Here is a 12388-nt window from a genome sequence, read left to right on the forward strand (position 1 = left end):
GAGTTCCTGGAGACACCACATCTCCGGAGTGTCCACATCTGCACCAAGTGTCTGGAGTTGCAGCATTTGAGGGCCTGCGTAAGGCAACTAGAGCTGAGGCTGGAGAATTTATTTTTAGTCAGGGAGAATGAGGCGCTAATGAATAGGAACCACGTTCAAGAGGGGATCCCAGAGCCTGGGGCGGGGGGGATGGGTGGGTTACAGTTAGGAAGGGGAAAAAGAAGAGGAGTAATGTTCCAAAGGCTACCCCAGGGGTAGTCTCTCAAGATAGCAGGGGTAAGGTGCCAACTGAGGTGGAAAGGGCACGAGGGGAAGAGGAAAATGCCTCAGAGGGAAGGAAGCGGGCTGGATGTGAGATAGTGGTGGGGGATGGGAGGGTTAGAGGAATTGATAGGCAGTTCTGTGGGCAAAAGCGGGACTCCAGGATGGTGGTCTGCCTCCCTGGAGCTGGGGTACAGGATGTGTCGGAGAGGGTAGAGGGAATCTTGAAGGGCCAAGGGACCCAGGCGGATGTAATTATACACGTAGGAGAGAAGGACGTAGGAAGGAAGAGTAGGGGGGAAATACGTACGCAGTTCAGGGAGTTGGGAGCCAGGCTGAAGTGCAGGGCCTCCAGGGTGGCGATCTCTGGGCTGCTGCCAGTGGGAACTCTCCATTCACCTGACGAAGGGACTAACCCCGAAAGCTTGTGAGTATATTATCAAATAAATAGGTTGGACTAAAACCTGGTGTTGTCAGACTTTTTACTGTGTTTACGCCAGTCCAACGCCGGCATACCCACATCATGACTGCTGCCAGTGCCCAGCAATAGCAGGGATAAAAATAATGAGATCCTACAGCTGAATGCGTGGCTAAGGGATTGGTGCAGGACAGAGGGTTTTAGTTTTGTAGACCATTGGGAAGTCTTTGCAAAGGAAGGGCACTTGTAGAAGAGGGATAGGGAACACTTAAATGGGAAGGGGACACATATTTTAGCTGGGAGGTTACCGGGAGTGTTTTGGCAGGGTTTAAACTAATATGGAGGGGGGGTGGGGAGGAGAGAGGCAGCTCAGGCACTGGGAGTGGGAGTGAGTTGGAGGTCAGGGTAAGTCTAGATGATAGGAAAATCTCCCAGGAGAAGGAGGATCCGAGTGGGCCTGAGGGTCTTAGGCGCATCTGTTTTAATGCGAGGAGTGTGACGGGTAAGACGGATGAACTTAAGGCCTTGATGTTCGCGAGGAATTTAGGTGTGGTGGCAGTGACAGAGACCTAAACGAGGGGCAGGACTGGCAGCCAAATATTCCAGGGTATAAGTGTTTTAGGCGTGATAGGGGAGGTTTGAAAAGAGGAGGGGGAGTGGCGCTCTTAGTTAGGGAGCAGATCACAGCGGTGCAGAGAGAGGATAACATGGAGGGGTTGGGAATTGAGTCTCTGTGGGTGGAGTTGAGGAATAGGAAGGGGGCCATTACTATGCTAGGAGTGTACTATAGGCCGCCTGATGGCCTGCGGGCAGTGGAAGAGGGTATATGTAGGGACATTTTGGACATGTGTAGGAAGAACAGGGTTGTTGTAGTGGGAGATTTTAATCTCCCTGGGGTGGATTGGAAGGTGCCTAGAGCTGGGGGTTCGGACGCGGAGGAATTCGTAAGATGTGTATTGGAAGGATCCTTGCAGCAGTATGTAGATAGCCTGACTAGAGAGGGGGCTATACTGGATTTAGTTCTGGGCAATGAGCTGGGTCAGGTGGTTGAGGTTGCGGTAGGCGAACATGTGGCTAATAGTGACCACAACTCCGTCTACTTTAGGATACGAATGGAAAAAGATGAGAGCTGTCCTAAGGGGAGGGTGCTAAATTGGGGGAAGGCTAGATACAGCTGGATTAGGCAGGAGCTTAGGGATACAGACTGGGATAGGCTGTTGGAAGGCAAGACCACGTTAGGCATGTGGGAGTCTTTCAGGGGAAAACTGCAATGGGTGCAGGAAAGGCATGTGCCGGTTAGGAGGAAGGATGGGAAAGGTAGGGTTAGAGAGCCGTGGATTACTAGAGATATAGAAGACCTGGTTAGGAAGAAACGAGAGGTGTATGTCATGTCTAAGCAACTGTGAATGGAGAGAGCGTTGGAGGAATACAGAGAGAGTAGGAGGGATCTCAAATGGGGAGTTAGGAGAGCAAAGAGGGGGCATGAGATGGCTTTGGCAGGTAGGGTTAAGGAGAATCCAAAGGCGTTTTACTCCTATCTTAAGAGCAAAAGTGTGGCTAGGGGTAAAATCGGTCCTCTCAGGGACAGATAAGGGGAATTGTGCTAAGAGGCAGAGGGAACGGGGGAGATTCTGAATGAATACTTTGCGTCGGTATTCACGAAGGAGAGGGGCTTGATGTCTGGTACGGTCATCGAGGGAGCGGTAGACCAATTGAAAGATCTATCGATTACGAGGGAAGATGTGTTAGGGCTTTTAGGTAGCATTAAAACCGATAAATCTCCGGGGCCCAATGGCATTTATTCTAGGCTGCTTAGGGAGGCGAGAGATGAAATTGCTGGGCCTCTGACACAAATCTTTGTCTCTTCTTTGGACACAGGTGAGGTCCCAGAGGACTGAAGGATAGGAAACGTGGTACTGTTATTTAAAAAGGGTAGGAGGGATAGCCCGGGTAACTATAGGCCGGTGATTTTAACGTCAGTGGTAGGCAAGTTGATGGAGAGGATTTTTAGGGATAGGATGTATGAGCACTTAGAGCGTTGCGATCTGATTAAGGATACGCAGCATGGCTTTGTAAAGGGGAAGTCTTGCCTTATGAATCTTGGTAGAATTCTTTGAGGAGGTGACAAAAACGGTCGACGAAGGACGAGCCGTTGATGTCGTCTATATGGATTTCAATAAGGCATTTGACAAAGTCCCTCATGGTAGGCTGGTAGAGAAGATTAAAGCTCATGGGATATGAGGCCAGATATCTAGATGGGTAGAGAACTGGCTTGCTAAGAGGAGTCAGAGAGTAGTAGTGGAGGGGTCCTTTTCTAGCTGGAGGTCTGTCACTAGTGGTGTGCTGCAGGGCTCAGTACTGGGACCTCCTCTTTGTAGTGTATATAAATGATTTGGAAGAGGGAGTAGGTGGTGTGATCAGCAAATTTGCTGATGACACCAAGATGGCTGGATTGGCAGTGAGGAGCAGTGTCTGGCAATACAACTGGATATTGATAGGCTGGTAGATTGGGCAGATACATGGCAAATGGAGTTTAATCCGGATAAATGTGAGGTGATGCATTTTGACCGGAATAATGTACGGGGAAGTTATACGATAAAGGGTAAGCCCGTAAGGAGTATAGAATTGCAGCGAGACCTGGGGGTGCAAGTGCACAAGTCTTTGAAGGTGGCAGTGCAAGCGGAGAGTGTGGTGAAGAAAGCCTATGGTATGTTAGCCTTTATGGGAAGGGGTATAGAGTATAAGAGCTGGAGTCTAATGTTGCAGTTGTACAGAACGTTGGTTAGGCCGTATTTAGAGTACTGCGTCCAGTTCTGGTCGCCTTACTACCGGAAGGACGTGGAGACTCTAGAGAGAGTGCAGAGGAGGTTTACCAGGATGTTGCCTGGTATGGAAGGACTGGGGTATGAGGAAAGATTGAATAAATTGGGGCTCTTTTCCCTTGAAAGACAGCGACTGTGGTGGGATCTAATAGAAGTATATAAGATTATGAAGGGTATAGATAGAGTGAACAGAGGTAAGCTATTTCCTATGATACACATAGGACAAGGGGCCATGGACTTAAGGTGAGGGGGGTGAGGTATAACACAGATATTAGAGGGAGGTTTTTCACACAGAGGGTAGTGGGGGTATGGAATGCTCTGCCAAGTAAGGTGGTGGAGGCAAACACGCTAGAGCCATTTAAGAGTAACTTAGACAGGCAAATGACTGGGTTAGAGATGGGTGGATATAGGAGATTGTTTTAAATAAAGGTCATTAGCATTGGGGCGTCCCTGGTAAGGTAAATGGATATGGTACATCAATAATGTTTTTTTTTCTCTTTTCATTCACAGGTTTTAAGTCGGTCCGCCTTGTGTCCAACGAGGGGCATACACGCGATGGGTCGTACTTGGGCTACTCTTGGTTGTTTGAGATTGGCCTAGTGCTTCATGTCGTTAATGTGTGCCTAAACTGGACCAGATACTGGGCAAGATGACAGCTCAGTGACTATCACTGATTGCTGTGCAGACACATGGATTTGGGCCAGTGTCTGTGGGAGTTTGCGCATTCTCCCCGTGCTTGCGTGGGTTTTCTCCGGGTGCTCCGGTTTCCTCCCACGCCCCAAAGATGTGCTGTTAGGCTGATTGGCAGTAATAAATGGTCCCTAAATTAGTTTCCCTCAATGTGGGTGGCCATAAAACATTAGACAAGGGTCATGGGTGGAGGGGGGAACTGGTGGTGTTAAGATGGTGGCGCGGGCTCGTTGGGCTGAAGGGCCTGTTTCCCGGGCTGTTTTTGTTCTTTGGCTCTTGCTAGATTCTCTGCTTCCGCCAGCCACAAACCCCATCATGGGTGGAATGGGAGAATTCTGCTTCATGTGACAACAATGTCAGATCAAGATGGGTGACAGTTTTCACACACCAGGGATGATTCTCTGGCCCCGTACGATCATGTGCAGAATGCACTGGGTTGGAGAATCACACGAGAGGGACCTAGCACATTTAGCACTGGCGAGAACCCCCTTTGGATTCTCTCAGCCCCTCTGCCCTGAAGTAATCTGATTTCCATCCAGTGAGGGCAAGTCCCAAATTAGCATATTTAAATATTCATAATAGGCATGAACCTGATTATGTCACTGGTGAGAGGTTAGCGAAAATTGGAAGTAGCGATCTCGACAGCGACAACCACAACTTCCAGGATTTTGCTGCATCTTGAGCCCCCACCATCATTCAGGAAAATTCTGCCCATTGTCTTTGTGGTGTACAGATATAAATTGCTTTCATTAATTATTGATATCCAATGCTGAGATCTGGGGGTGATCTTAAGCCCATGCTCTCTGTCCATGGGAATGGTGGTAGGGTCTCAAAATCCAGTGAAACCCAAAAACTGTGAATCTCGCCAGCGAGATAACGATTTCTGATTTTTCCCACCCTTTACCAGTGACATAATCAGGTACACAGCCATAACTTACAAACCTACATTTACATATATTTGAATGTAATTAAAGACCTCCATCGCTCCATGATTTCCTCCCCCCCCCCCCGCCTTCACCATATTTTTAAACCTTGTCAATGTGACATCACTTCAAGGTTTACAACAGTTCCACCCAAATGTGAATCTATCATGGACTTACCCCCCCCGGGAGCATAAAAGTGAGTATAGCCCCTGAGGGAAAGGGACATGGTCAGACAGTGGAGAGACAGATGTTGCTTTGATTCTGGGCAGAGAGGGATTGTTGGCTTTAATTAAGTGGAGTGGGGGATGCTTGCTTTAACTGCACTGGGGGAGTAGGTGAATGCTGGCTTTGAGGGTGGGGGCAGCCCCTGAGACCTCCATGTTGGGGGAGGTTATATTTTCCTGTGATCAAGGTGCCCTTTTTGTTTTTTTTTGACAAAGTTCCATAAGATCTGGGAGAAAAAAAAACTCTTTCTCTGGAGAGAAATGCACTGGTTTTAAGTCAGACCCTAACACTTCGCCACTTTTAGGTAAAATTCCACCCTTAACCTGAATTGAAGTAGTTACAGACCCTAATGGATATCATAATGTAAGCATTTAGAATGTAAAGGTTTACCTGTACATTCTGTCAAAATTAATAAAACCAACCTATGAATTTATTTTTGACATTGGAACTAATGTGATTTGTTTCACCTACTGGGCTGATCTAACAAGTGTCACACTAGTGCTGTAGGGAATAATTTTCCAAGGCTGGTGATGACATATGCCGGAAGAGAGTGAAGGGAGATGTAACTTGCATTTAAGTTTATGCTCTATCTAATTTGGGAGTGCCAAAAATGGAAACTAGTTCCATTTCCCGGTGTTAATATCTCTTATCTTGAGGGAAATTGGCAGAAGTGTGCGAGATGGTTGCTTGCCCTCCCCACTGACTGGAAAATGATGCATGGATCGTAAACAAAAAACATGAAAATAGTAATCAATAGAAGTAACTCTTGCCTGTATCCAAGTACTTCACTCTGTTTAACCATGTGCAGTATATATGATTCCTTACTCGTTCCTGTAAGTCCAGGTAAGATAAGGATAGTAGGTCTTGTAGCAGAAACAGGATATAGTGCATTGTCATCACTATCATTCCAATCCAAGGAAATATGTCCACCATCTGCCGTTTTAATGAGCTCACTGTAATGCAGAAACAATAAACAAAATGAAAAATGGATTAATTCTTAAGACACACTTTCACATAGCAATCTCATTTTTTGGTAATATCATTAATTTGTGTCGTCATTACTTTCTGGACAAACATGAGATCCATTATTTTGATGATTATTATTACTATTTTAAACAAATGATGCAGTTGAATGCAACAAGCCTGCCAACAAATGCAATGCTTTTGGATTTGGATTTTGCTCAGATCAGGATTTCCTGAAATGACAGGTTTAAAAAAAAAGCTAATTTTACAAATTGCTCCCACTCACCACCCATTTAATAATTTGCTCAACAATTTAATCCAAAAGAAAATTCTAAAACCAATATAGCTGTAAAATTTGACTCAAATGCAAGATATAATGTGACTGTTTAATGTGTTGGGCAGTGAGAAAGCAGAACAATTAATGGGTGAGTCAGCGTTTTGAATATTTTGGTTCAGACATACATTTCCAAAAAGCCAGTAATTCGAATGTACATTGAAACCTGATTTATGTGTAAGTACAAGTAACGATTTGGACAATGCCAACAGTACAATAGACAGAATATAAATGATGCCTACTTTCTGTATTCCACCCAAGGCTTGGCTGTGATGAATGGCCTGAGCAGTGTCTGGACTCTTGCTTCCCAGCACCAAAAGGTCGGATAATAAGTCTCTGTTACCACAGGACAATACCTCTGTAGAAACTGAGATAGCGTTGTTGCCCCTGTGATAAGCTGTGGCTTCTGCAATAAATCAAGCTCACAGTTATTGCGTGACAGCAGATCTATGACATTTACTGGAGTTAATAGCTGGAAACTACTAGAAATCTACAATAAGAACAAATAAAAAGGGAAGGAAAAAATAGATCACATTCTCATGTTCCTTGGAGCTGAGCTTCTAGCATTTTCTGCTTTATTCTGTATTTGCCTCTGTGTTGTTACATACGATATCATCACTTTTACATTGAAAACCCAACCTGTTCTATTGATCTATTAAAAAATAAAAGTGAGGCTGGTGTATTCCATCACTGAAGCTTTACAGGCGATTTCTGCAATCCTAATTTATAAAATATTGCTGGATCACGCTGTGGAGGCCATTGCATGATGGAGCAGCAAAGAGTTAATAGGTAATAATGAGCTGATAAACTGCAGCACCGGTGTCTTGCTCAGAGAGTGTCAGGAAAAATGAGAGAATTTAAATTAAAAGCAAAGCAGTTGACAGAACTATAACTATGATTGGTGCAATGAAGTGTGTTGCTGTGGGATTTTGACCAATGAGAGTGATGCAAAAATCATCTGCTGATCAAAAAGCTTAAGCGAAATGGTTATGGTTTCAGGGAGAAAGATGCGGAAAGGTACAAGGACAGATAGAGGTGAGGAGATTATCCAGAAAGTTCAGTAAATCATTATAGCTCAATGAAATGGCTGGGTTTGCATTAGAATCACAGAATCGTACAGTGCAGAAGTGGCTGATCGGCCCATCAAGTCTGCACTGGCACTTCATTATAAAGTGCTTTGAAAGGTTAGCCATGGCACGAATCAATTCCAGCCTCCCGGACTACCTGGATCCACTACAGTTTGCCGACCACCGCAACAGATCCACAGCAGAATCTCCCTGGCCCTGTACTCAACCCTGGAACACCTGGATGACAAGGACACCTATGTCAGGCTCCTATTTATTGACTACAGCTCAGTCTTCAACACTATTCTTCCCACGAAACTCATCTCCAAACTCTGTGGCTTGGGCCTCGGTATGTCCCTCTGTGACTGGGTCCTGAACTTCCTAACTCACAGACCACAATCAGTAAGGATAGGCAACAACACTTCCTCCACGATAATCCTCAACACCTATAGCAGGGGGCTGTGTTCTCAGCTCCCTATTATACTCCGTACGGCCAAATTCGCCTCCAATTCAATTTTCAAGTTTGCCGATGACGCCACCATAGTGGGTCTGATCTCAAACAAGGACGAGACAGAGTGCAGGAATGAGATAGAGAATCTGGTGAACTGGTGCGGCAACAGTAATCCCTCCCTCGATGTCATAAAATGAAAGAGATTGTCATCGACTTCAGGAAGCGTAAAGGAGAACATGCCCCTGTCTACGTCAATGGGGACAAAGTAGAAAGGCTCGAGAGTTTCAAGTTTTTAGGTGTCCAGATCACCAACAACCTATCCTGGTCCCCCATGCCGACACTATAATTAAGAAAACCCACCAATGCCTCTACTTTCTCAGAAGACTAAGGAAATTTGGCATGTCAGCTACGATTCTCACCAACTTTTACAGATGCACCATAGAAAGCATTCTTTCTGGTTGTATCACAGCTTGGTATGGCTCCTGCTCTGTCCAAGACTACAAGAAACTACAAAGGGTCATGAACAAAGCCCAGTCCACCACACAAATCAACCTCCCATCCATTGACTCTGTCTACATTTTCCACTGCTTTAGAAAAGCAGTCAGCATAATCAAGGACCCCAAACACCCCAGACATTCTCTCTTCCACTTCTTCCTTTGGGAAAAAGACACAAAAGTCTGAGGTCACGTACCAACTGACTCAAGAACAGCTTCTTCCCTGCTGTCAGACTTTTGAATGGACTTACCTTGCATTAAGTTGATCTTTATCAACACTCCAGCTGTGACTGTAACACTACATTCTGAATTCTCTTGTTTCCTTCTCTATGAATTTTGTCTGTATAGCGCGCAAGAAATAATACCTTTCACTGTGACAATAATGTGACAATAAATCAAATCAAACACCTGAATCTAGAGCAAATCATCTGTATTTTGAGAGGGAAATAGAACAGGATTGAATTGTCCAATAAATTTTAACATAATTATATATCATAGAGTCATAGAGGAATACAGCACAGAAACAGTCTCTTTGGCCCAACTGGTTCATGCTGTCCATGGTTCTCTCCCAGCTAGTCCCAACAGTCTGCATTTGGCCCATATCCCTCTAATCCTTTCCCATCCATGTACTTATCTAAATGCTTTTTAAAAGTTGCTGTTATAGAAGCAACGGAAGCATGTCCTGCCTAGTGAAGTTCTCTGCATTTCTTTCTGGTGCAACCAATACTTCTGTAATGTTGCAGGAGCTTTCAATGACTTACACCAGCAGTAACATGAGGAAAGAGGAGCCCCAGAGGAGGACAGAAATGAAAGAACCTGTTCTGCACTAATTTCTACCTGTAAATGTGACTATTACTGAGTCAGACATTGGTATGTATAATGATCATAAAAATAGCAATCTAATAGAGAGATGAATGCAGTGGAAAAAGAGGAAATTTAGAGTCAATACGTGTGAAAAGGAATCTTCAACAGAATATGTAGCTGATTTACTAGTTCATAGTAGTTGGTTATTATCACTTGGTAAAGTCACAATGCTGAAAAGTTCAACGATGCTGGTAAAATATGTCATCACATACCTACTACACATATTGCACTGACATGGCGCAAGGGGACTAAAATAGAATAAGACAACCCATGGAGCTTCATGCCTTTTTTCAATTATAATGGCGCACTAGAGTGATTTCAAACAATTTTCTTTCTTTTTGTGATTCATATGAATTACTGATGACTTGTTGCAGTTTCACAATATATTACAACTCGCTGTTTTAAAATCATTCCTCTGAAAGCTACAGAAAAATGTATTGAAATACCCCCATAATGGTAAATTATCATTAGTTAATCCAACATAGACTACAGTGCATATATGCTTAGTTGAGTAATATCGAGATTTTTGGTTCATGTGGAAAAATAATGTGGTTAGAAGGAAATATGAAGAATAATTGTATGAGTGCTTGATTGGACAATTTATTAATGCCATGATTTCAAATCAATTTGATTTATATCTTTTTCAGATGTCTATGATTTCCATTCAATATCACAGTAGTATTCAGCAGGCTGGTTAGGATCTGTGGCAAAAAGGACGAGGTAACATTTCAAGTGTAGATCATTTCATCTAAAATGTGACTTGTCTATTCTGTTAAGTCTTTCCATAATTTTCTGTTTTGAATCCCACATCCTATATCTTAACTGCCTGCGGAATGATTGATTGCTGCTGGAAAATCTCAGTCTACAAGATTATGAGGGATATGGACAGAGTGGATAGTCAGAAGTTTTTTCCTAAGTGGAAGAGTCAATTAACAGGGGGCATAGGTTTAAGGTGCAAGGGGCAAGGTTTAAAAGAGATGTATGAAGCAAGTTTTTTATGCAGAGGGTAGTGGGTGCCTGGAACTCGCTGCAGGGGAGTATTTGGTCAGTGCAGGCTTGGAAGGCTGAAGGGCCTGTTCCTGTGCTGTAATTTTCTTTGTTCTTTGTTCTAACCTCCATTAACTACACCTAAAAAGATCCTTAGAGCCTGATTGGCTACTTGCTTTTTGGGGACAGATGGCTCTGCCAGCCCAAAACCTGCCTCTGAAAAGCTGCCAGATGATGGGAATGGGATGTCAGACAAACAGCAGGCTGGTTGGAGCTGGTATATTCAGCTCCCATTCTGCCTCCGTTCTGGCCCTTAGTAGGGCCGGAAAATTCCGCCACATATTTAAGCATAACCTGGTTACGATGAAAATGAGGAACTTTTCAGTCCCTTCTACCTTCAAAAATAATAAAAGGTTTACATTTTTTGTTTTCATCCGGACAATTTTGAAAAAGGTATTGCAATCAAGATTATGCCCCAAGGTGGTGACACATCTCAGATTGGTGATTTTGACAATCCCTAGTCTCCTGCTGACTGTGTGCCACATGTACATCATACATGACACTTGTCTGTGGCCCATTACTCAGTCATATGATAAAAACTATAGTATATGTCCATTCATTATGACTTCATAATTAATCCACCGCTACCATCCCTTTATGTCATCACAATCACCCATCTTTCAGGCAAAACTATGATGCGATGAATGCAGTAAAATGTAAGATGTAGCAATAACTTCAATTTGTTAAGAGTGGACTAGGCATTGAACTTGGAGTTATTAGTTCTCTGCGGTTCAGCAAAGGTGGTGCTTTTATATACAGCCATCGTTAGTTACCTGACAGGGTCTTGTTAGAATTAATATAAAACCAAATGGTGAATTGATTAATTTTGAAGGTATTGATTTAACTGCTGAAATACCATTGAAAACATTAATTAATATGTTGAAAATATAAAATGGTATTCAAAACAGATCAGATCCTAATTTAAATAATCTAAGGGAATGCTTTTGGGTATGCAAAGTCACAATTGTATTTAGTTTTTCAACAATTCTTGGAAACAATAGTTACATATTAATTACCCCTTGTAGAACATAAATTACTATCGGGACAGAAATTGCAAAATAAGTATTTAATAAAAGTATTACATAAGTATTACATAAAATCAATGAAATAGCAAGTGATAATTCTTCTTACCCTTGATACTGAGCACAAATAAATATAGATGTAGACAGCGCCGCATCCTAAAGCAAAAAGAAAACTTGTCCTGGCGTCAAACAAATTAATATCTAAATATACTGTTAGGTCCCTGATCAATTCATTCATGTTACATTTAACATTAGTGATTACTGTAAGGATGTTCTCATTTTTTTAAATGAAAGGCTGGCTGCAAGCCCTTTGTAGCAGAGGCTCAGGAGGCTGTGGCATATGTCAGCAAAATTCAGTTCAACTCAGATTCTAGCACAATTATTTTTTTCTTTGCCCTATTCATGACATAATTACAGGAAATTGGGATAGGCACTGGGGTTGAAGGTTAAGGATTGTTATGTAATGAAGAGTCACTTAATATGTTATGTAATCCGACAAGGGACTGACTGGCTATGACATTTAAAGTTCAGTTCACGGTTGAACAAATGCCGAGGTAAGACACCTCCTAGGCTCAGCCAGAGATGTTGACAGAGTCAGAACCAAAGGCGTTTGGTGCTGTTTAGAGCATAATGAGATTGTTTATTTTTTCTTTGAGCTGTACAAAATTTCAGCTCATCTGTTGGACAGATGGCCAGATCATTGGAACAGTTTGCTGAGAGGGAGGGAAGGAGAAACCAATGGCATGAATGCAATGAGACTGAGGAAGCATGGAGCTTGCACTGAAACAATGGGAGAGGCTTGTGGCTAGA

At 43.2% G+C, this 12388-nt stretch overlaps 1 protein-coding gene across 2 annotated transcripts in view; it reads right to left on the bottom strand.

The window, feature by feature from the left end:
* abhd3 (abhydrolase domain containing 3, phospholipase) overlaps positions 1–12388 on the bottom strand; it is a 64590-nt gene that overhangs the window by 38009 nt on the left and 14193 nt on the right. For both annotated transcript variants that reach the window (XM_080194299.1, XM_080194298.1), the window contains exons 2-3: positions 6879–7042; positions 6110–6292 (exon numbers count right to left, since the gene is read on the bottom strand). In XM_080194299.1, the coding sequence (XP_080050425.1) occupies positions 6110–6292; positions 6879–7042 (347 nt within the window). The remainder of the gene's footprint in view (positions 1–6109; positions 6293–6878; positions 7043–12388) is intronic.

Source organism: Carcharhinus amblyrhynchos, chromosome 8 (assembly GCF_965287045.1).
Source record: "Carcharhinus amblyrhynchos chromosome 8, sCarAmb.v2.hapA, whole genome shotgun sequence".
NCBI lineage: Eukaryota > Metazoa > Chordata > Chondrichthyes > Carcharhiniformes > Carcharhinidae > Carcharhinus > Carcharhinus amblyrhynchos.